The sequence below is a fragment of the Erithacus rubecula genome, assembly GCF_903797595.1.
Source record: "Erithacus rubecula genome assembly, chromosome: 6".
NCBI classification, from domain to species: domain Eukaryota; kingdom Metazoa; phylum Chordata; class Aves; order Passeriformes; family Muscicapidae; genus Erithacus; species Erithacus rubecula.
Genome location: NC_136688.1, coordinates 4,385,204 through 4,409,158, shown reverse-complemented (window position 1 = coordinate 4,409,158; position 23,955 = coordinate 4,385,204). Strand labels below are relative to the sequence as shown.

At 45.6% G+C, this 23,955-nt stretch overlaps 1 protein-coding gene across 1 annotated transcript in view; it reads right to left on the bottom strand.

The window, feature by feature from the left end:
• The window catches only part of SLC67A1 (solute carrier family 67 member 1), a 57,305-nt gene extending 33,942 nt beyond the window's left edge, over window positions 1-23,363 (bottom strand). Inside the window, exons 1-4 of the mRNA XM_079308452.1 lie at window positions 22,623-23,363; window positions 21,137-21,234; window positions 19,012-19,157; window positions 17,920-18,052 (exon numbers count right to left, since the gene is read on the bottom strand). Of these exons, the coding sequence (XP_079164578.1) occupies window positions 17,920-18,052; window positions 19,012-19,157; window positions 21,137-21,234; window positions 22,623-22,778 (533 nt within the window). The 5' untranslated portion in view covers window positions 22,779-23,363. The remainder of the gene's footprint in view (window positions 1-17,919; window positions 18,053-19,011; window positions 19,158-21,136; window positions 21,235-22,622) is intronic.
• Window positions 23,364-23,955: the final 592 nt, after the last annotated feature.

The following is a 23,955-nucleotide window of genomic DNA, read 5'->3' as shown; positions in this document are numbered from 1 at the left end:
AATTGCAAATTAGCAGTTGGAAATAAGGAGGGGTGAGCAAGGTGTGAGCGGCCAGCTGTGTGCAGAGGAGTTTGGGAAGCTGCGATTATCCATCGCTGTGGCGTGTGGGGTGAAGCGCCCGCCTGCTGCATGCTTGGGGTTTGCTGGGGCTGCAGGATTTACATTTCAAGCCAGCTGCTGGTGCAAGAGCCAGAGGCCACACACTTCTTTGGCAGGACATCCTAGGGAACACCTGTGTTTCAGGTGCTATGAAGGCAGCAAGGGGCTATGCTGTTTAGTGGCCGCAGTGCCGATGGATTTGTACTGGTGTTTGTGGTACCCTGGAGCCTTGAGGAAGCTGGCTGCTTTTAGTGCATCAAAGAGTTCCACTTAAACAGATGAACTTATTGATTAGGAAATGATTTACCTTGAGATTGTTGGCTTTCTTCTTTTCAGTGCACAGAGGAAAAAATTACATTTTCATTTCACATCAATTTTATTTTCACCAAGGCAAAACCACAGAAACAATGACCCCAGAGTGCTGCCAAGCCTGTTGGATGTACATCTGTACAGCACCAGGGTATCCAAAGTACACAAATCCCCAGACCTACCACTACATCAGGCCTTGTAAGAATATTGTTATAAAGTTTTCCTTTCTTACCACAATTTTCTTGTCCTCTTTCTTTTACCTGGATCCCCCAAAAGCCATTTTCTGCTCCAGCCCTAACAGTAATGCAATGGAAACCCATAGCTTGCTGTGTCTCACAGCCCCCTTTCTTGGTTTAATTAGGTTTGCCAATTTTAATATACTCACTTTCTCTTTGAGATAAGATTTAGGAGCAAAAGCAAGGCAGGCCTAAAACTTAAAAGGATATAAAGAAGAAATTTATTAATAGCACAGAGAAAAAAAGAAATTCGGAATAAGATTTCCAGATCACTCCCTCCCTCCCCTTCCATATTTCTTAACAGCAACATACAGAGACACTTCAGTCAGTCTTCCACTTAAATAATCATTTCAGTTCACTTTAGAGAGAGAAGCTACTTGTTTTGGCCATAGGACTTATCTTCACTTTCACAATTTGCATCTGCCCAGGAAAATCTGCAAATCGTGGAACTCCTCCCATCTTCCCAGTCTTTCCAGAACTGTGTTATGGATCGTGTCAAAAAAAAACCTCATAGGGTATTACTTTTAAGAGCAAGCAGTATCCTAGCAAAGGTTTCTCTTTCCCCTGTTGAAAATGGGGGGCCCTTGGTGGCTCCCACCCCTGCCTGGCCAGGCCACATGGGGAGGGGGCCAGGCCAGGCTGGCCTTACATCTTCACAAGCTGGAAGTGAAAAGAGAAAGTTTTCACTTTTACTGATGTGATCCATGGAGGTGAAGTAACTTTTCAATTGGTTTTCCAGGCTGTCTGTTATTAAATCAGCCCTCTGATAGGTCCCAGCAGCTCACAGAGGAAGTTCTCAGATAAAAAACCTGTGTGTGTGTGTGTGTGTGTGTGCTCCTCCTCCTTGGGACTTTCATGCAAAACCAGCACACCCCCTGACAACACAACAGCAGCACCTACATATTACAACACCACTTATGAGAGATGCACACACCTGTAGATTTTGAAAATGTGTGATATCCCTATTGCTGTTTCAAGAATTCCTCCCCAGGAGCCTTGATGTTGCTGGTGTCATCTGGCCCAGCTCCACAAGAAGCAGCTGCCCTAGGAACAGGCTTTGCCCCCGGGACACATCCTAGAGCCCTGACTCAATTTAAGCATGAATTTGAGTCAGTGGAAACTTGTCTGAGGAAGGACTGAGTAAAAACCGCAGGGTGAGAGTAAAACAAGCAATGAAGATCCTGAGGAATTAGTAATAAAAGCTGCAATCCTGGATGCCATGGAAAAGGGGCTGGAAAAGATGAACTGCGGGCATCATGGAAAGGATGAAAGTCATTAAAAGCTAAAAATTATTCAAGATCAGGCCCAACATCAGTGGTATAGATGTGATGGCTGCCAATCCCCATCAAAAGGGCAGCACCCAAAAGCAAGAGCCCAGCCAAAGCACAGAGGAAGGGAATAGCAGTAGGAAAGGACCTGAAATTCACTGCCCTTCAGTAAATTATCAGATAGCAGCAGTTGAGTAAAAAAGTGAGTTTGGTACCCATATCTTTACCCTTAATCCCTGCTTCAGAACAAGTCTAATAGTGGCCTCTAACAAAGGCTATTTTTAAAAATTAAATTCCATAAACTGAGCACAACTTATTGTATTTACAGACATAGCCAACAAACTCTCTATTTCAACTACACTAATACTATGATATCCTAAAAGCAAAGCACCATGGAATTTGAAGGCTCTGGAGATGCTCTTTGTGGATTGCTTTAAGTCTGGTTAATATATGCCTTTAATTTCTTCCCCAGACTTACTTCTTGTAAACTCCAAACTTAACCAAAAGAAAAGAGAGCACTCAAAGTTCTCTAAACATGTGGAAAAAATTATCCCAGAGGGAACATGAAAGCCCTCTGCCTGAGACAGATGTGAACAGGGAGGGATGGATGCTCTAGTGGCAGAGAAAAAGTGGCAAACCCTGGTGCTGTTGGCATCAAAAGAAACCACACATCCAGCCGGCCAGAGAGCTGGTTTTGCTAGGAGCAAATCAGCCCCGAGGCTGGCCAAGGCTTTATCAGCTGGAAAGTCCCAGTCATGAATGCTAGCTGCAAGGGGCAAAGGAAAAAAAAAAACAACAGGGAAAGATCAGGCAGGACAAGCCTGAACATGTTCAGTTTGTCCTTCCTACGTTGCAATTATATCCTCATTCCTCAGAGCAAAAGGCAGTTCAAAGACACAATAAATCCCTTTCTAGTCTTACGCTTCTCAGGAACGTCATGGAAACGGAACTGAAGTGGTTCCCAGAGATAAGGTGACAAAGTAAAATTAAACCCTTCCCTACAGCGACACTTTGGTAAAATATCAGCTGAGAAATAGAGGCACCATTCAGACATAGCCATGGCATTCGTCTGAGGAAACAGGACTGACCTTAGAGGTTTCAAACTGATCAATATAACAACGTACTGCTCCTCACACTCTGCAGCTGTTCCTGTCTTTCCATTGCCTCTAAGGCTCACACTAACTTCATTTTGTGGGCTGGATTTTATTGTCAGGAAATGGGATTCCCTCTTGGGGTACATCATAATAAATGCTTCCGTTCAGGTCCCAAGAAATTTGGGCTAAAGCACTGTAGACCAAGGATGGTTTGGAGCAGGAGAAGCCTGAGTGACCAGTTAAAGCAGCCACCAAACAGGAGATTTTTTTCAAAGCTTTTCCTTTCATCCCTTCAGGCCAGTGGAGGGGACAAAGAAAAGAAAGAGAGCTGAAAGACAAGGCAGGAAGCACACTCAAGATGGACCTGGGAGGTCTCCAAGGGTATTCCCACTCTCTACTGTGTCCCTTGCAAACCAAAACCAAAGGCATGAGGTATAATGATGCCGCAGGGACCAATTCACTGACAAAGGGAAAATAATTGGATCTTCACCTAAAAACATGCACTAAGCAGCCCTAGAGAGCAAGACATTTGATAGCTGCAAATGTAGACATGGATGAAACAGACAGAAACAAAAGGTTCCATCATCTAGTACCAAACCACCCAGAAACTGTCCAGCACTTATGCTGAAAGGTTATGATTAAGTGAAATAACAGTGGCTTTTAAAAATATTTTTTAATCTGCTTCACACCAGGACTTTGATAGAGTATGGAAATCACCCTGCCCATCATCCCAGGTCTCATTGCTGACATACATTCATGTCACTGTTACAAGGTTCAGCCCCGCACAGGACAGACACCTTTTCTGACCATAAATGGGCTGTATGAGAATTTAATTTCCATATTGAAAAGCCATAAATATTTCTGAGTGAGTCATTTTTCCTGCCTTTCACTGCGTCAGGGAATTTCTTTCCACCCTACAGCCCTTAGGAAAGGGGCACATGGCTGAAGGAGTCATGAATAATCAGGGAGGGACTTCTCCAGAACAGGGCACCAATGTGAAAAAGTCTTTCTTCTGGGGTGACATTTGCATGACTGAGGGATGACATAATAATTCCACAAACAAAAAAGGCTTTATACCCACATGGTGGCTTTTGAAACCTCTCTGCACTGACTTAGTCCTTCCCTTCTGTACAGCAGCATCCCATTTTGGGGGCAGGAATTTAAGCCACATCTCTGCAGCCATGGCTTTATAACGCAATCCTACAACTGACATTAGCAATGCCATTTAATGGGGCCCAGCATTTCACTCAAGTGCTGAAGGATTTATTTCTGCTCTGGTGTGAGGGCATAAGAGGCAGGCAGAGCCCAGGGTGAGAGAAACATCAACATACAGGTGGAGGTGAGGCCAGTGCCTGGACACCAGCTCACCGTGATGGAGAAGAAAGAAAAGGCAGAAACAATATTGCTAGAGAGCGAAAAAAGAAGCAGTGTGCCAAGACCATGCCCCCACCCCTCAAAAAAAAAAAAAAGAAAAAAAAAAAGAAAAAAGAAAACAACCCAAGCCCAGCCCCGTTAGACACTTGGGAGCTGCTGAAAGAGCTACACTGAAAAGAAGGTGCTGAAGTACAGCCAGAGGAGCTGCGTGCCAGGGCACATCCTTGTAAAGGCACTGTGTGTGCCACCAGGGACTAAACTGGTCCTGGAAACGCAGCCAGGGTGTGAACACATGGTGCAGATGATCAGGCTGAAGCAGAGCTATTGTTTCACTTCCAGCACAGGCTGTTTGCCAGACTTGGACCTCTGCTGAGAGATAACCGAAACGCATTTGGAATTCTGGAGAAAACCCTTCGCTTTGGGGGTAGCTGGTGAGCACTGCTCCAAGGAGTAAGAATCAGATTGTTCAGATATCCTCCCCCTCTCAAAAATAATAATAATAAAAGGTGTCTGGGGACTTTCAGAGCGGCGAAGCAGGCGCTGCAGGAAGGATGGATGCTGGACCAAGCCCAGCCTGCCCAGCCTCAGGGGATTCGCTCCCTGCCGGGAGTGGGGAAGCCGTTTCTCACCAGTATAGGATGTGGAGAGCTTGGCAACAAGGGAGGCAGCTCTCCCACAACTCTGGTTACGCAAACAGCTGCCTTCTGCTGGGTTTCAACATGCTTCACTGCTCCAAAAATAATTTCCTGCTCGATTTGATACCATTAGCAGGAGCATGGAGCGCGGCGGGAGCGACTGTGCCGCTGGCTGCAGGTAGCCACGGGCTTCCAGCTAAAGCCCTGATCCCTGTTTTTGGCAGAGGGGCCTGATTGTGCAGGAGGGAAGGTAAGCAGCGTGATAGCACAAGCCTTCTCTTCCTCTGTGAGGGGTTTTGACGCAAGTACCTGTCACCTCCATCCTTCCAGGCCCCTTTTCCAGAGCTGACATTTCCCAGCTTGTGACACTCATGGCGTGTAACCAACACTCAGCAGACAAGCAGGGACCAATGCCAACATAAAGTTCAACGACAAAGTCACTGCTGGCAGGGTGATTAGGAGCTGTGCTGCTCCTGGGCAGAGGGGCTGGAGTTGTCCCACAGCACAAGCAGCAAAAAGCCACTATCATGCCTTTGGGAACAGCACTTTGGGAACAGCAGCGCTTTCCATTCCTAGCTGGACTGGAAATTTGGATGTCAAATTTTGCCCTAAGGTGCATTTGATTTCCTCTTCCCTATTCCCAGCCCATTGATCTGCATGCCCCTTCCCCAGGGCCTGCCCTGGGGGGAACTCCTTCAGATTTGGGAACCTCAAGCAGTGCAGAGAGTTAAAGATTCCAGGGCCCAGCTCATCAGCACTGCACTCCATGGCCTGTGCCCCAGCAGCAGCACAGCACATCAACCTTCCCACCTTCCCTGGCCTCACACAGGGGGAGCTGGTACCTTCCAGGTGAAGTGCAAGTCATGCTCAGCAAAGAGATGAAGCAGCAAAGTAAAACTCAATGTCACTCATTAAAACAGCAGCTGCAAAGCAGGATCCAGGGGTGGAGAGCATGACCACAAACAGCAGTGTATTTTAAGGTAATCCTCTTATACTTGGAAAGCAAAATTGTGCACTGGCACATGTTTATGCTTTTATCTTTTAATCCCAAAGAGACCATGAGGGATGATTCCATCTGCTCTGAACCACACAAGTCTTACCAACCTTGTTTTCCATAGTCATTCTTTGAGCCACACAATATTTTATGAAAGATATCCCTTGGCCATGACTAGAAAAGTAAATGAGTGATGAATGCACCACTGTTTTTGGGGAGCTTCAACAGCAACTAACCTTGGAAGGTAAAGCCATAAAAAGAAAGAAAGGGTCCTCTCAGCATCCTGCACAGGACACAACTGCAAGATGACACTCCAGCTTTCACACACAAGACAAAATATGCATCTGAGCTGACCCAAATGCCAGGTGGGGCCTCTCCTGTCACTGCCACAATGAAAGGGAATAACCCTGCAAAGAAGGTGACTCCTTAGCTGCTAGAGGACTTGAGCTAGTGGCAGGACAGGACTGGTGGGAAGAATGTACAGGCTGGTTTCCGTGCTCAACTGACCCATGTCTGCAGCAGCTGCTGCTGCTGCTCCCACAGCCCCAGGGAGTGCAGATAAGCAGCAGTTCAGCTTTTCCAGACATAGCACAATTCCTGTTTACAGCCTCTGGGCTTGTCTTTTCAAAAGAAGGAGCTAGGTGTCTATTCTTGCAGGAAACCAGGTGTGTAAACAGTTCAATTAATATACCCAGCAAACCGTGCTCTAGCACAGCAAAGAGGGCTAGTGGAGACAAGCCAAGAGCACAGGAGCCAAGGAAGGAAAATACTTTTAAAGAAGATGCCTAATTAGAAATGGGCCTGGGCCAAAAGTTCATATTTGAACACCTGGAATAGCCCAGGGGAGCAGAACGGTAACCTGAACCCAGATCCACATTTTGTAACTCTCTCCTCTCCCAAATGAAATAAAACCCAGCCACAAAACCCAACCCACAGTTTGAGCTACAGGTTTCCAAAAGCCAAGGTCTGGAGATTTAGCTTTCTCCTTTCAGCCTGGTTTTACCAAGTCCTTGTGCTCAGCTGCTGGTGCCTCTGTTGCTCTCACCCCACATGTTCCCTGGCTCTTGTTCCCTGACATCCCTGTTTGCTCCAGCAGCCATGGCATCCCCAGCACTGTGACCAAGCCCAGCCTGGCTCTGCACTCCCTCCTTTCTGCCCTCACAGCTCCTGCTCCAAGCAAGGAGCCTGCCCTAACTCAAGGCCAAGTGGCTCCACTCATGCCTGTGAGACAGATACTGGCAGCAAGCCCCAGTTTTGTGCCAAATCCCTGGATTTAGGGCTTGTTTTGAAGGGTACAACCTCCATGTCAGGGAAAGCCTCTTCCATGCCCTTTGAGTGCTTGCCCTGGAGCTCGGTTTTCAAGAACAGACAACTAAATTTCTCCCACCCTTATCAACTTCTTTTGACTGCAGATTTTCTTTATAGGAGAATCACATTTGACAAAGGAAGGTCAGCCTGATCCCCATAAAATCACCCTGTCACAGGCACGTCATGCATTTCAGACAGCTTGCAAGGCTGACTAAACATTTACTTTTGGATGGCTCTCTTCCAAAGTCCAGAAATAGATCCCAGTTCTCAGTAAAAGAGGGCCTGAGTGTGCCATCAGATGGCTTCACTGCCCTGTCACAGTGTGCCATCTGCATTCCTGTGCTTCCCCCTCACTGGGTGCCACCACTGAGCTCCCTGCACATCCCCCTAGAGAGGTGAGGCCTTATCTCCCAGCTGGATTATTCTTGGTAGGTATTTGTCACTCCTTTTTCCATTATCTGACCTTGGGTCCTGTTAGGCTGAGGTAAGTGACTAGTGCACAGGGCTCTGGATTCCTTTCTCACTGGGCACCTGGCCTCTCACCAGAAGAAGAAATGGGATTTGCTCACACTGGATGCTGCAGTATTCAAGGAAGAGTTTGTGTTCTGAAAAACCTTAAAATGATTCAACTTCACTGCTATTCAGAGCAGTTGTGCACCTTGGATGTACTCCTGTAGCTATTGCAAATTCTTCCTTGCCACAGCTGAACCTTCATCTCCAAGAAATTAAAAAAAAATAATTAAAAAAAAATACTAATCTAGCTTGAGGAAAAAAAATATATAATCCTTCAAGGGCCAAGAGCCTCTGTCTGCAAAGTGTTTGCCACACAGCACCCAGGCAAAATCAAAATGATGCAACTTTTGGTAGGTGTACAGATTGCAATCAGGCAATTACACATCCCAGACCGTGTAATCACATGCAATGAGAACACACGTGGGTGTAGTGTGAGGTGTGAGCCTGCTGTCACCAACCACAGGCTCCTCTGGTTACCCAAAAGGAGTCATTCAACAAATGCTTAAAAAATTTCTTTTCTTAAACATCAGTAGGTCCCTCCAGAAGAAGGCCTCTTTCTGTCATGAAGAGTAATTCCTGAAAGACTGGGAAACCACCAGGACTGCACTGGAAAACATTAGCCAGAAGAACTGATCTATCATCTGTCTCATATCCAACTGTGTCCGGACAGCTGGAAAGGGGAGGGGAAAAAAAACCCCATCACACACAAGACAGAATGTGTTTTACAGCTTTATATCAGAAAAGAGCCTCTCCAAGCTTCTGTAGGAAATAAGTTTAAACATCTGATGCATGAACATCCTCAGCTTTAATAACCATTACTGTCTTTCATCTCCCCTTTTTTAAAAGTCTCAGAACAGCATTTAAGACTGGCCTCCTGTAAGCATTGCTCAGATGCTCCCCAGATGGCTTTTCCAAGGGGATTTCTAATTATTCAGGGTCTTCTAAAGAAATATCCTGCAGGAATCTTTTAGGTTTCTGGGGCTTTCCTTCCTTCCTCTACAAATTTCTTTACCCGGAGCTTGATTTAAAACCAAACTCAAAGGAAACACTTACAACGACTTCAATATGTCTCAGATCACATACCCTGGGGTGAAGGAAAATTGAACCAAATCCCATAAAAATAAAAATGGTGCAGATTTCAAAGGGATTCACAGTGAAGATTTATAAAGATGTAATTAGACCAAAAGTTTTAGCTGAGAATACCATGGAATAAAGGAACATTTAGTGAGATTGATAAAGTTAATACTGCATATAGACCACAATGGATTTGATATGCAATCCCCTCTCCTCAAAGAAAAATAAATTAAAATTGAAGCAAAAGTTGCTGTAATAGCAGCTAAATAAAGAAACCTCTTATTCTCAAAAACTCTCACAGTTTTCAGATCCTGAACTACATTAAATGGATCGGACTTCCAAAAGTGCTAAATTCCTATCTGCTGAAAATCCACTTTAGGCATCCCCAAGTGGGAGATTAAGAAAATCACAATCATTTCTGGAAAGGCTGGCAACTGCTTCTGTGTAAGTGGGCAGCTGGAGAGCAGAGCCAAACCCCTTATGTGATGATAAACCAAAGCAAATCATTTGAATGAACATATAAGGCTTTTGTCTCTCTCAGATCATCCAAGCCATAGTTAGTAACAAGACATGCTCCTCTTCCAAATCTGCTGCTGCATATCCAAGTGGGATACAACCCCATAAAATGTTTTTCTACCACCTGCAAATGCTGACTGGGCAAACTGGGAGTGTTTCAGCGTGTGCCATGGCACAGACACACTGCTGGCTCAACACACCCTGTGCACTAATGGACTCTCACCATGGTGCCTTGTCTCTCAGACCCCACCACGAGCCTTTCCCTCCTCTTGGATCAGCATCTCTGTTTGCCAGCAGTGCTTATGGCAACTTCTTGCACTGCTTGGCACAGCACAGGGCTCAGCCCAAGCAGTCAGGAGCTTCTAATCTGAATGCTACAGAGAACATTTGATAGAATCACAGAACAACTGGGGCTGGAAGAGACCCTAAAGATCACCCATTTCCACACTCTTGACATGGGCAGGGGCTCATCCTACTAGATCAGGCTTTATCTCATGGTGCTTCACCAAGCAGACCCCTGAAGTGGACAAATTCTGTTCTGAAGACCAGGGAATGAAGCTTGCTCTGCACCTAGCTGCACTAAGGTTCTCAAACTCCACCATTCCATGGTCACTGCAGCCAAGGCTGTCCCTGGGCTTCACCTTCCCCACCAGCCTTTCCTTGCTGCTGAGAAGGTCCAGCATCACACCTCTCCTCACTGGCTCCTGTGTGACTTGGAGCAGGAAGTTCTCTCTCCTCCTGCACTGCCTTTGCCCAGTTATGTTGTCCCTCCCAGGACCAGAGCTTGTGAACATGAGGCCACTGCTATCTGAACAGAGGGTGTCATTTGCTCAGTCACCCTGGCTGGATGGCCTACAGCAGACCCAGGGTGTGTCACTTGTCCTGTCCTCCCTTTAATCCTGGCCCATAAATCCTTGGTCATCTCTTCATCCAGCCCAGGAGAGCTCCCTGCAGTGCCTCCATGCACTCCAGCTGCTCACTGACTGGAGAGGAGAACTGAGGAGTTTCTGATGCTGGAAATACCTTCTTGCTTGGCTGCACTATCCCAGGCTTTGTCAGGTGGAAGAGACAAGCCCCAACAAGTGCCAGGGGCAGCCTGGAGATGGCCATTCAGAAACTCCTTTGCCTTCTGGCCGTGTCCACTGCCCAAATGCTTCACATACCTTTGGCTCTGGTGGCGTGGCTGTGAGCAGGGTTTCATAAGGAGCCTGAGAGGAAACAAAAACCCTGGGTGGGGCCACGGAAGCTGGTGTAGTTCATGAGAAGGTCACACCCATTTAATTTCATTCTAGACACCCCATTCAAGCAGTCTGGCCTTCAGCCTGGCCCAGTGAACTGGCACCTTGTGACAATGCATCTCTCCAGCCGCCCAGCAGCCTCCTGCTCATCCCACCAATCCTGCAGCAATGGCCAAGGAAAGCACAGGGAATTGCTTCAAAGCCAAGACCAAAGCTTTACAAAAAGGCTGCTTTCCACCCATCCTTTACAGCAGTCACATTTCAGGCAGGGGGGAGCCAGGAGAGCAGCAGCAGTGGGTGTGCTGTCCCTTCCTCCCCTGTGGCAATGAAGGTCTTTTTTGGAAACACTCCTTCCTTGCAGCCCAAGCCCCTTGGTGTCCTAACCTCACTGCCCCAGGTGACACACTACATCTAAAATCACTAAGTCTGTCTCCTGCAGTGCTTCACTCCTCATTCCCTAACTCCAGGAGTCTTAACTCCTCCCGGTCCACCCTTCACATCCTCACATTTCCGTTCATCCTGACCTTCCCTCCCTCCCTTGTCTGATAGCTCCTTCCCACACAAGCACCACATCCTTCCTGCCCTGGCCTCGCCACAAAGCTGGGTTTGTTCACTGAAGCAGAGCAGAATTAAACATAAGCATGACCCTTTGAATCAAAAGGATTAGGAGAAGTAAAGGAGAGAGCTGCCCATTTGAATATGTACAAACACAAAGGGAGGAGGAAGGTAGAGCCTCCTCAGGTTGCCCTGGAGGTCACTCTGCTAGGTCTTGCTGGGCTCAGACCTGCATTTTAGCCCACAGCCTCTGAGACTCTTCCATGACCAAAAAACCCCAACCTGGCACTGACTCTTTACAAACAACTAAGAAAAAAAAAAAAAAAAAAAAAAAAAAAAAAAAAAAAAAAAAAAAAAAAAAAAAAAGGGGGAAAAGAAAAAGAAACAAGCCCCCCAGAATGGGATGGTAATTGGGCTTACAAAGACTCTGCCTGCCCAGGGCACCAGGGGATGAAAAAGAGAATACATCCAGGAAAAGCAGGATATATTCCCTCAAGGTAGTAGATATTTGCATGAACATGCCTCGTGATAGAGAAAGTCTGCATCCCAAAGGCTGTATGATCTAAATAGCAATATTGTAAATGTATTGGATGAGGGAAGGAAACACTATCTCATTGCCCTGTATTATGCATGAGAAACAGTGCAAAGGGATGGGATAACTTACTCAATCATGGGAAAATCACAGCAGAGCCAAGTCCCAAATCCCAATTCAGGGACTTAACCACAAGCTATTCTGTACTTTCTATTTTCTGTTAACAAAGAAAACAGTATTTTCCTGGATTTCAATCCCCGGTGATACTGCTGGATTTGCTGCCCGGTCGTGAAATATTCCAGGAGTGGGAAGAGCAGATGAAGCTCCAGTGAGTCATAAGCAGACACTGCCTCATTGTGCAACCTGGGCTGTGCAGGTCATGTTCAGCCCTCCAACTCCTTCTGCTAGCAAGGCCAGACCCAAAATACCTCGTGCTTTCTTATAAAATTCCTGGTTTGGTTCCACTGTAGGTTTTTTGCCCCCACTTTTTACTTATTCCTTGGGGCTGTTAAGCCAGGCTGAACGATAAAAATCAGCCAGCACCTCTGCACGCAGCCTAGCAGGGACAGAGTTAACAACAGACCAGGCAGGGCCCTGCACTGCACAGGAGCCCAGGGCTTTCAAAGCATCAGGAGAGGGGAGCAGTGCTCAGACATCCACAATAGTTCAGCAGAGCTGACTCCACAAACACACAGGCTTTTGATTGCGATCTGGCGACCACGCACACAAACAGGGTTTCGCTCACCCGCCGCCCCCTCACTTTCTGACTGCAGGCATGGGGCAGCCTCCCCCAGTGCTCAGGCACGATGAAAGCTGGAAAAGGCAGCAGGGAAATTTCCTTAGCTCCCCTGGAGATATCCTTCCCCCTCTGCCTTTTGTTTTCTATCTGCCTATTTGCTTGGGTAACTGCTGTCAGCCCGTGGAGGGACACCAGGCAAATCCTGCCAGGAGTCCCTCTTCCCATGGCTGTCACAGGAAGAAGCTCTGGATGCTGTTTTCTTTTTCCTAAAATGCATTTTCACCACGGTTAGTTTGGGAAAATAAAGCAGCTAACCCCTAAAGATAGAGATGCCCAGGAGGTAGGAGGGTGCTGTGGGGAAAAGGGGCACCATACCCTGTGAGCTGGCACAGCCACACTCACAGCCCTCCCAGTGTAATCCCTGTAGAAGTCTACAGAAGAAGTGGAAAGGAGGGTTTTGAAGGAAAATCTGGAGTACATCTAATAGGGCTGAGGAAGGGGCTGGCAACAGATCCCCCCCCCCCCCATTAGCCCAAGCCTAGCCCTCCTAAGCCATACCCCACACCCTTGAGGGCAGCCACAAGGCTGGAGCTGCTGGCTCCTGTCCTAAACCCCACTCTTCCTCCCTTGGGAAAGGGCCCCACCTATGGGTGAAGGACCAAGCAGGAGCTCTTGGCCCCATCATCACACCTCCCTCACTCCCTCTGGAGTGCACACCAGGGGCTTTAGGGAGAGCACAGCAGAGCCAGGTTTGCTGAAAATGGGCTAAGGGGGAACAAAAGGGCACCTTTGCAGTGATGGTGCCATTTTCCTGTGGGTACACAGCAGAAAGCCTAAAAACTGGTGGCCAAGATGTGGGAGGCAGGTTAGAGGTTTGCAGAAAGGAAGAGCTGGGGAAGAGCTTAGTGCAGCCCTATCTGTTGTGTGAATGCAGCACAGACAGAAAACTACTCAGGACCTGCATCCCAGTGACTTCTGGGAAGTTAACAATCCAGCATCAGATTCCAGGACTCCAAGCACAGGTACAGTGTGCTGATGGCCAGAAATGTGTTCTGGGACTTGGGTGTCAAGCAAGAGCAAATTTGGGAAGCAGACTGTTCCCTGAGCTGCTTCAGGACTGCTTCATGAGGAGCTTAAGGATGCTGTAGAACCACCTGTGCCTCTCTGTCAACCACAATCTGAACAGCAAATTTAGGTGTAGCTGTCTACCCTTTAGATATCTAAGATTAGATGAACTCCACCCAAAGTGTGCTGAGACATTTCTTAGGTTCAAGAATAGGTTAAACAAGTAATCAGAACTAGAAAACTCTGCTGCTGGGAATGGAGGACAGAAGTGCCCTAGACCTGACTTCTGAACCAACAAGTTGTTCAATAATATCCATGATCCTCTGTCACAGAATTTACAGATAAACTTTGGAGCCATGATTTCCAAATTAAGACAGCTGCCATGCACAGTAAGTGATAAGAAAAAAGCTTTAGATTCTGTATTATTTTTTCAGAGAAGGCCACAGCTGAGGATGTCTGCACCTCCCCCAAGCCATCAGCCCCCTGGCCAACAGCCCATTTGCTCTCCTGCCCCCATTCCTGCCAGGGCACCACAGGGCTCAGCCAGCAGTGACAGACCATGTTGCAGATCGTGGATGACTTGCTTGCTGGCAAGCAGACTCCACCTCCCCTTCTCCCAAGTGCTTTGACACAAAGGACAAAGCAATGCCTGTACAAGCCTCACCAGTCCTTGAGGCTTGGCTGATCAGCATCATCCCAGGCAGAGAAACATCACAGTTTTTGCTGGAAGGGAGCAGGAGCAGCTCCCAGCAGCAGAATGCCCTGCTTTGTCCTGAAATGGAGCACAACCCTTTCACCCTTTGCCATGCTCCCACCCACCTTCCCAGCTCCCAACCTTCAGCCCTTTCAACACCCACAGTTTTTCCACTCTGCCACGAAGCCATGAGAAATTCCCTGCCAGAGGACTTTGTTCAAATGGGTTTTTGAAAAAAAAAAAAAAAAAAAAAAAACGAAAAAAAAAGAAAAAAAAAGAAGCTATTCCCTACTCCAGGCAAATAAGCTCCTTCTTTTCCCCATGAGGAAGGAGGATAATAGCACAGCTAGGGGAAAAGAAACCAACCCAACAAACTATCCCCAAAACCTGCTGTAATAAAAAGAATAATTGCTCCAAGACATTTAAACCTACAGCTGAGTCACTAAAATGAAGAAATGTCTCTGTGTCCATAGAAAGCAAACAATTCTTGGGTCATGCAGCAGATTCTCTACGGCCTTGTTAGAGGGAAAGAAAAAAGCAGCCAAATGTAATTAATCATAGTCCCAGAAGAAAGGATGAAATCTCTGTAATTAACTACCTAGACTCATCTTTCCACTTCTGAAAACTAATCCAGCTGCCTGCTTTCACCTTTCACCCACAGGGCTGCCACAAAAGTCTGCTGCAAATACCAAATCCCTCTCTTTAGGGGTGCACTCATCTGCAGCAAGTGGCCCCACAACAGCTTTGCAGAAAGTGTACAGGGAGGGAGAATCTCTGCAGGGTGCAAATACAGCTCCTTTTCTTAGTCACCTTTTGTGGATGAACTGTTGGGACTTTGCACTCTCCAAGAACCTGTGTAGCCTCAGCTGAAATACAGGAGTTATTTTCAATCTAGGTATTTTCTATCCACAATCCTGACCCAACTGATCAATTACCAGAAAACACCAATTAAGAAAAGAAAAAAAGCATACAAAAATGAAAACACTTTTCAAATGGTTAAGATTACGACTGCCTGTGTTAATAAATTGGCTTATACTTCATCCTCAGGTGGTGAAATTTGACTGACCATCAAAGTTGTGGAAAACATAGGGGGAAAATGTAGCACTTTAAAGAGAAGAGGAAGGGCTGGAGCTGGCAGTTACAGCTCAACAGCAGAGGTCAGAATCTAACATCCAAAAATCCTATGCAAATCAGAATAAGACATTCAACTTCCCCAGGGCTCCCTTAATAAATAAGGGTTGACAAATATTATTCCAACAATGAAAACATTAACAGACTAGTTCTTTAGGTCAAATACATCAATGGTAAGTACAATAGAGAAGAATAATACCAAAATGACATCAGCTGAGGAGCTGAGACTGATGTCTACTCCCTCTCTTGCATACAAAGCACTGCTAACATAGGAATAATGCTGTCAACAGCACATGGGGAATGCTGGCCAGCTTTGTGGTGAGGGAAAGCAAAGCACACAGAGTGGACAGAAATCTCCAGCTTTGCTCTTCCATGACACAGCAGAAACGTTTCTTTTCAATGCAAAGTGATTAGGTCATTTTTCTGGGGGGGGAAAAAATGAAGTGATTACACAGCTCCAAGGACAGCTGGGGCCTTCCTGTGCAAATGTGGGAATCAGGGAGGGAGGACTGGCAGCCAGGCTGTGGGACACAGCAGAGCCAAGGGGGCTCGGGCATGTCCATAAGGCAGCACCCACTCCTTCCCGTCCAGGTGTGCGGAGGGATGCGATGCTCCGGGGGCTGTTCCTGGCTCAGGGTGGTGTCAGCCAATTCCTGCTCTCCTCCCACATCAGCCGGCACAGCACAGCCCGGCGGGTTGTTCCTCCAGTCTGTGCACTGCAATCCGGCAGAGGAGCTAAGCACGGCGGGGTTTGGCTGCAGCAAACCTTGCTACCAAACACCCAGAGCGCCTTTCTAAGCCCGAAGCTGCTGTTTAACAGATCTGGGTGTTTATCAAACCCGCTGCACATCTGGGCGCTGCCAGCACGGCAGAGCTCATCCCTTGCTAACAAATTCCTGATACCGTCCTTGCGGGAGGATGCACAGATCCCAGTGCTGGCGGCGGATGCTTTCCCCCTGCAGAGCAGGGATGCTCGGCTGGCAGGAGCAGCGGGAGGAAGCTGCCCTCCGCAGGATGCCAGGGAAATAACCCCAGCCTGGGAATGGCAGGGAAACAAACCCTGCATGGGAATGCCAGGGGAACAATCCCAGCCTGGGAATGCCAGGGAAACAGCCCCAGCCTGGGAATGGCAGGGAAACAAACCCTGCCTGGGAATGCCAGGAAAACTGTCCCAGCCTGGGAATGCCAGGGAAACAGCCCCAGCAAGGGAATGTCCAGGGTGAGGTCCTTTTCCACATGCTGCTGCTTTACTTCCCCCTAATCACGGGTAAGGTTCCCTTTTCTCAGTGATGTGCTGCTGACACAAAGTTTAAGGTCCAGAAGCTTCCCTGGAAGTCTCCCATTGTCTGACAGCACCAAACCCTAACATCCAAAAGCTAGACTGCCTCCAAGTCCATGTCCCTGACTAATTAAATGAAACAGGAGAGTCCCTCCTACTGCTGCTTTTCTATAAACCTGTGACTGATGCACACACTGGAAAGTGAAATCCTATACATTTTTGCTAGATAACAAAGCTGCTTCAATGTTGATCAATTCTGCTTCTGTGCTGATGCTTAAATATGGGAATATAACCAAAGCTGAGAGTTGAAGTAACCTTTATTTCAGTTAACACATAAAGGCCTACAATCACTGTGTTTGATTGGAAATAATACTTATTAAAACCAGCACTCAGCCAGCAATGCCTGTAAGTACTTTTAAGTGCTAATCAGTTAATATTATGTACGTCTCCAATTTTAATTTTATGCAACCATTTAATAGCTACAAAATGAATCCTCCTGGTCAGTTTTGTGGCACTTGGCCAAGGTGCAGCAGCCAACAGCTTTTAGGGCTGCTCTCTAAGGTTAGGAGGTTAAAGTGTTCTACTCAACCTGTGAAAGGATTTCACACACGAAATTGCATCACTGCAGCACCTGAATGCATGTGGATGCACAAAGGGGTTCAGAGAGCAACACACATCACAATCCACTGTGCCTCATGCAGAACACCCAAGAGATGTAGGATCATGCACAGTCCACAGAGCTTATGGCATTAGGACAAGTCTGAGAGTGATTTTTACCCTCTATCCTATAGTGTAGAGTTATTTTAGGCTGAGTCTGCAGAAGCAAGTATCCACAGTAAAGAGAAGTAGAGCAAAACAAAAGCCTGAAAGTTCACAAGGGATTTTTTTTTTCCCCCACTAGAGCAATGCTAGGGAATCCTCCAAGGAGATTACAGCCACATGCCTGCAATATCATTTCTTAAAAGCTGCTTTTCAGCACACTCAGCTCCAAAGACAAGACAATCAGGAGAAAAATAGAATCCACTTCTCAATCCAGCTTGTTTTTAAATGCAAATAATTAGGCAGAAGGTGAGATTTTCAACAAGATCTTGAAAACAGTGGGAGTATTTTTTGTAGCAGCATGGAAAGCAAAATTTCAAGTTCTGGTATGGTCCTCTACTGCCACCAGGAGTAAGATAGCATCAAAAGCTGTAGGCAGTAAAATATCCCTTAGCAGCTCTGTCAATGGTTGCAACAAAATCAGTAGCAAACAAGCAGGACACTCACCCGAATTTGGTGGACAGAACACCTCCCATGGCAGAGCCAGCAATGATGCCCACTCCAAAGCAAAGGCCCAACTTCCCCAAAGCACCAGCTCGTTGGGAAGGAGTGGTCACATCTGTAATAACCTTCTGAGCACCTGCAGGGGGGAAAAATATCACTTAAAAGAGCCTTGCCACAGGGTTTGAGCAGATGTGCCAGCAGCTCCCATGGTAAGCCATTATTATTAAGCCATTAACAGCTTTTTGATTTTTTTTTTGTTTGTTTTGTTGTTTGTTTTTTTTTCCTTTGGTTTTTGCTTTTGTTTTTTGTTGTTTTTGTTCTTGTTTTTTGCTTTTTTGTTTGTTTTTTTTTTCCAGTTGAAACTTTTCTGGGCTGGTTTCTTGTTACAAACAACTCTCCTGTGTTTTGATTTCCATACTTTGCATGGAAGAGGGCCTCCAAATAAGCACTGTCACTCTCCTCTGGGAGCTCCATAGTCCATCAGTTTTGAGCACAAGGGCCCACCAGTCATGAGAAACATAACCATTCAAACCACCCAAATAAACCACAAGTGACAGGAAGCATTATCAACTTAATTCCTCTTGCATGAGTTACATGGGCTTCTAGTAGTTGAAGTTTATGTCTTTCACATGAAAAAAATAGGAAACAAACATCAGCCAAAACAGAACAGCTTAGTGGGTAATGGAAGGTCTTTTTGTAATAATGTTTAATTTTTACCAGTATGCTCATTTTACCAGGAGAAAAGGAAAAGCTTTTGTGTAAAACATCCTGGTTGCAGGAAGGCAGCTGGAAAGTCTGGGATAACACTGCTGCCAGCAAGTGCCTTGCACCCATGTCTGGACAATCAAGGCCAAACAATTTCCCCAAGATTATGCAGGAAGGTGGGCCTGGAACCCAGACTAACAAGCACTGCTTTCCACAGGCTGTACACCTGCTGCTTCATGCTCCCACCATTGCATCCCTGAGGACCATGGCATGTTCCTCCTGCCTTCCTTCCTGCTGTTGAACCTGCTGACTTCCACTAAACAAGCAAGAAGGGGGGGAATCATGCAGTAAAAGCCACTTGGAAAGCTCCTCATCCCTGACTGACCTTACCTGGCATCCCATGCATGAAGACTCCAGGCAGCCTGGAGAGGAAGAGGAGGGGGATGCTGGTGGAGAGGGACATGAGCAGGAAGAAGATGCTCCCAGATGCACAGGAGAGAATTAAGGCTGCTCGGGCACCAAACTGATCTGCAAACCTGGGGCAGAAATGGCACAAGGTTGTCAGTTTTCTCTTTAGGTTTAAAAAAAACAAGCAAAAAGACTTCTCAATAGTTAATTAATTTTGCTCCTATTTAAGGGGAAAAAACTATACCACAACTGAACACACTAACAAACAACCACAAAACCCCCAAGGCCCAAAATATAAACAGGCAGAGATCTCAGATCAGATTTTGACCCAGCTCTGTACTTCAACTCCAAAATCTTAAAAAGCTTAATTTGGACAAGGTCTGAGAGTACCACAGAAAGGGTTCTGAGCAACAGGGGCTAAGATAACCATAAAACAGGACTTAGATAGAGTTTCTCATTGCAATTCCTCCTTCCTTCACCTTGTTGAAGCTGCATATTGCAATTAGTAGATGAACATTATCTTGCATTGCATTTTGTTGTGCTTACACTAAGAGAACAACCTCCTAGAAAATGCCAGGGTTGGTCTACAAACAGAGCTAAGCTTAAGTAATTACAAGGTTTTATGTTGAGGGAGAGGTACAGGTCAAAACTTTGCTGTTTACATATAAGCCAGGGCAGTTTACATTTGCTGTTTGTAACCTAAAGACCACAAATAATTTCATTGTAATGAGGATTTATCTATTTTGTTAGTTAAAAGACAGTGCTTTATCTTTTCATGTCTGATTAGGAGCATCAAGCAAGAATATGAAAAACTGAGCTAAGAAATACATTCTCTCTTATCCCCTTTCATCCTATTTTCTATTTAATCTATCCCTACACTGCCATCAAAGCAGCCTCATGTCTTTTTATCTCAAACCTACATTGCAAATTTTGGCCTCAATCTGGCAAAGGACACTTTCAGTCCCAGAGAGATTCTGGTTTGCCATTTTCCTTCCCTTCAGCAGTGATTCTGGATATTAGTGAATGTTATGCACGGAGAAGAACCACATTTCAGATGGCACCAGATCCAGGACAGAAATACTACCCTAGGTTTGTGTACTAATAGGAAAAGCATCAAAAGCAGGCCCTTTGCACCATCTGCATTCTTAGAAATGCATTTTCTACCAAGCACTACTGTAGAATCAAATGAAAATATGTCCAAGGGCTGAGATCAGATCCTCAAAGTGCCACACTCCAAATACCAGAGGATCCTGCAGAGCTCCCAGTCTACATCAGCCAGAAAAGTAAATTCCCTGCAGGTAAACTGAAGCACACAGCAGCTCCCTATTCATTTATTATTTGTTGATCAGTAGCAGGATCAAGAAGAGAAGTTAGCTTTTCTCAATGTCATTTCAGTCTTCTGCCACTGAATTACACATATCTTTTAGGGGTTTGTTTTTCCTGGTCTTTAGGAATGTATTCTCCCACCATTCAATTTTTTCAGGGCTATTTACATTTCATTAGGAATAAGAAAGTCTGTTCCATGGAGTAAAGAGGGAAAAACCCTCTTCCATCCACGCTTTTCTTATTTTGATAGGTGAGTTTATAGATATTTTTCAAAGATTCTTAGAAGTTGTTAAAGGTCCATGCAAGTCTAAATTTGTATTCAACATGGATGCAGATTCAGCTGATGAAATGACACAACCTTCAACTATTGTAATTGACAGTTCCATTTACCATCAATAAATATACTCTTCTTTTTTTTTTTTTTTTTTTTTGGAGGGGGGGGTTCCCAATCACAAGACATTTCTAAGATTGCACATGACTATAAAACATTTTCAGGATTAAGCTGTTAGGACCTGGGCTCTAGGACTCTGGTGATTTAAGGCTATTCCCAGGATATTGTTACACTTAAATGTATATCATTAAAATGTAGCTAAGTTAATATAAAGGCTGCTTCTATGCTGCAGTATTTCTAATAATAGCATTTATTTTTCCCTTGCTCATTATGAAATCCTCAAACATTTCAACAGGACCACAAAACAGAACTAAATGATTTTTATGGTAGTGTAAAAATTCCTGGCCTTTTTCAGCTATGCAAAGGGTGATGAGAATCATTCTCACTTACCTGCCAAAAATGTAACCTCCCACGAGCTGGAGGACACCAAAAATGGTCTGGAGATAGCCAAACCCCACTGAGTCCAAACCTAGGCTCTTTGCCAAGTACTAAAAATAAAAATAAAATAAAATAAAAATATATTTAAAAAATCAAAATAAAAAATCCCCAAACCAACAAATAAATGAGAAAGAAGCATGCTGTATTTATGAATAAACATCTTAATATCTGTGTGGAGAGGATCACAGCTCCAAACAACCACTGCCTTCAATTCTCCCCCCTGTAGAGGAAATGTTCATTGGGCCAGGCACTGGCAGCTTAATAAAGACCAGATGTCTCTGTCCCACACCCTGAAGAAGGGAGATGTGATCAAAACCATCAATTTTGCACCAGGTGACAAGTTTGTATCACCATTTACCTTTGCAGTTCAACACAGCTGAACATATTCAGCAGCTGCTAAGGTGGGCAAGGGTAGTTTTAAATGCCTTCCTGCCTCCAGCCCCTGGAGCACCCCAGTCACCCTCTGGATGATGACTGTGGAAAAGTCTTGGAGCTGTTGTTTAAGCAAGTGAGCCAGAATCAAGTACAACGTAACAAACATTGCCTTTGCTGGGTGGCACACCCACAGCCTGAGCTTGCAGAAAACACAAATGCACACCTTGAGGAGCCAGTGGGCAGTTACTTCTGATTCATGTTTTTGTTGTGTCATGTTTTTGTTTAGTTTGGACGTGCAGGGAGATCTTAATTCATTCTGCAGCTGCCTGAAAGGGATTGGCAGCCAGGTGGGGTCAGCCTCTTCTCACAAATAACTAGCAATAGGACAAGAGAAAATGACCTCAGGTTGTGCCAGAGATGGTTTAGTTTGGATATTGCAAAAATGTTTCTGCACTGAGAGGACTGTCAATCCCTGGAACAGAGTGTCCAGGGAAGAGGTGGAATCACCATTGCTGAAGATGTCTTAAAAATATGTAAATGTGGCACTCAGGGACATGGTTTGGTGATGGACTTGGCAGTGTCAGGTTTCTGATTGAACTCAATGACCTAAAGGGTCTTTTCCAACCACAAGTCCTCACTGCCTCTATAAAATCAGACAGGAGAGTCCAATAAGTGAGAAGCAATTAATCCAAATGAGCTGGTTAATTATGCACTCAGAAAAACCCACCTTTGATCAGAAACCTCTGCTTCCTGATAGCTGCTGGATGGGTCACTCACACTCCGTGCAAGAAGACACAAACCATGTCAGCTTCACCCAGAGCCCTCAGGCCAGGAAAGGGCTCTGGGTGCTACTGCAGCCCAAGTAATAGAGCAGCTTTTATGGCCTGGGTGTACCTTGAACAGAGACACAGCCTGCCTGCTTGGTAAGAACACCAAGTATTTCTGTCAGTTTCAAGGATACCTTTCCTCTTTGCTGCTAAAAACTATCTTCTGATTTTGCAGGAACACTACAGAGGCCAGCATTGAAGGAAATGTGCTGTGAATCAAGAGAACCCATACTTACAGGCATGACTCCAAACTGCATGAAGAGTAAGGTCAGGTCTAGGGCTGCAATCACGTAGGCAACACGGATCACTTGTCGCCTTTTGGCCTCTCCCAGGGTCTCATTCCTCATCCCTGAGGCTTCTTCCTCACCTCCAGAGCTGGTTTTTGCACTCATAGTGCTCCCAGAATGGCTGGCTGCAGGACAGGCTGGCAAATGACACGAAGGCAGAGCTGGCTGTGAATGTGAAGCTCAGATAAGGCACGAGCTGCGTGCACAGTTCAAAGCTTACGGTGTGAAAGGTGCTGAGCCAGCCTGCCACAGATTTATTCTTTCCTTCTTTCTTTTCTTCCCTCTTCTTTGTGCTTACTTCCTAGGCAGGATCAAACCACAGATCTGGTTCTTCAGCCTTGTCCCAGGTGGGCTCAGAGCCCATCCCAACAAAGTGCCATCACAACCAAGATCAGCTGGAGTGCCCGGCGAAGTGAAAGTGAACATTGCCCCAAACAAGAGCATGTGATAAGCTCTCCAACTCTCTTAACTGTTTCACCTCCTTCACCTTCATTGCTCCTAGTGGCTCAGGAGAGATGGCTGCTTTAATTCTTCATGAAAGGCATTTTGCTTTTGTTTTTGGAGGTTGCAAGCGAAGCTTACACCGGAACAACTATTTCCAATTCCAGCAGGTTTATACAGATCCTGGAACAAACACAGGTCTTGCATGTTGTTAGAACCCCCTCTCATCACCTTTACCTGAGCCATTTTCCCTCCTTTCCAGGTGCTGAAAATGTATAGTAATTCTGAGCCAGCAAATGTTCATGTGTGACTCCACTCAAACTAGAGATTACCAGTCAAGGTCAAAAACATTAAGAAAAAAACTATTAAAGTCACACAAATCGTGAGGTTGACTGCCAACTGAGGAATTAAATAAATAAGACTCATTTTGGCTTTGGGGTTATTTTTTTGTTTCCTTGCTTGTTTACTTAGGGTTTTATTTGTTTGTCTGCTTGCTTATTTGCTTGGGGGTTTGTTTGTTTTCTTACTCATTGAAGCCTGGAAGTCTGGTTGAGGATTATCTTTATATTGAAGAGAAAAAGAAGGCAGAGATTCCAATGCTCTGACTTTGTATAGAATTATAGGATTTTTGGAAGGAAGGGAACTGGGAGATCTCATCCACCCTGCTGCTTGAACACCTCAGTTCATCTTTTCTAGGCAAGCTTTGAAAAATCTCAAAGAATATTTGTCCCTTCTCTAAGTATCTGGGAAATACGTTTTTCCTACTGTACAATCTGAATTTCTTGTGCTGCAGCTTGATCATGTCACTCAGTCCTTCTACTTTAGTAACATTTCAGCTTGT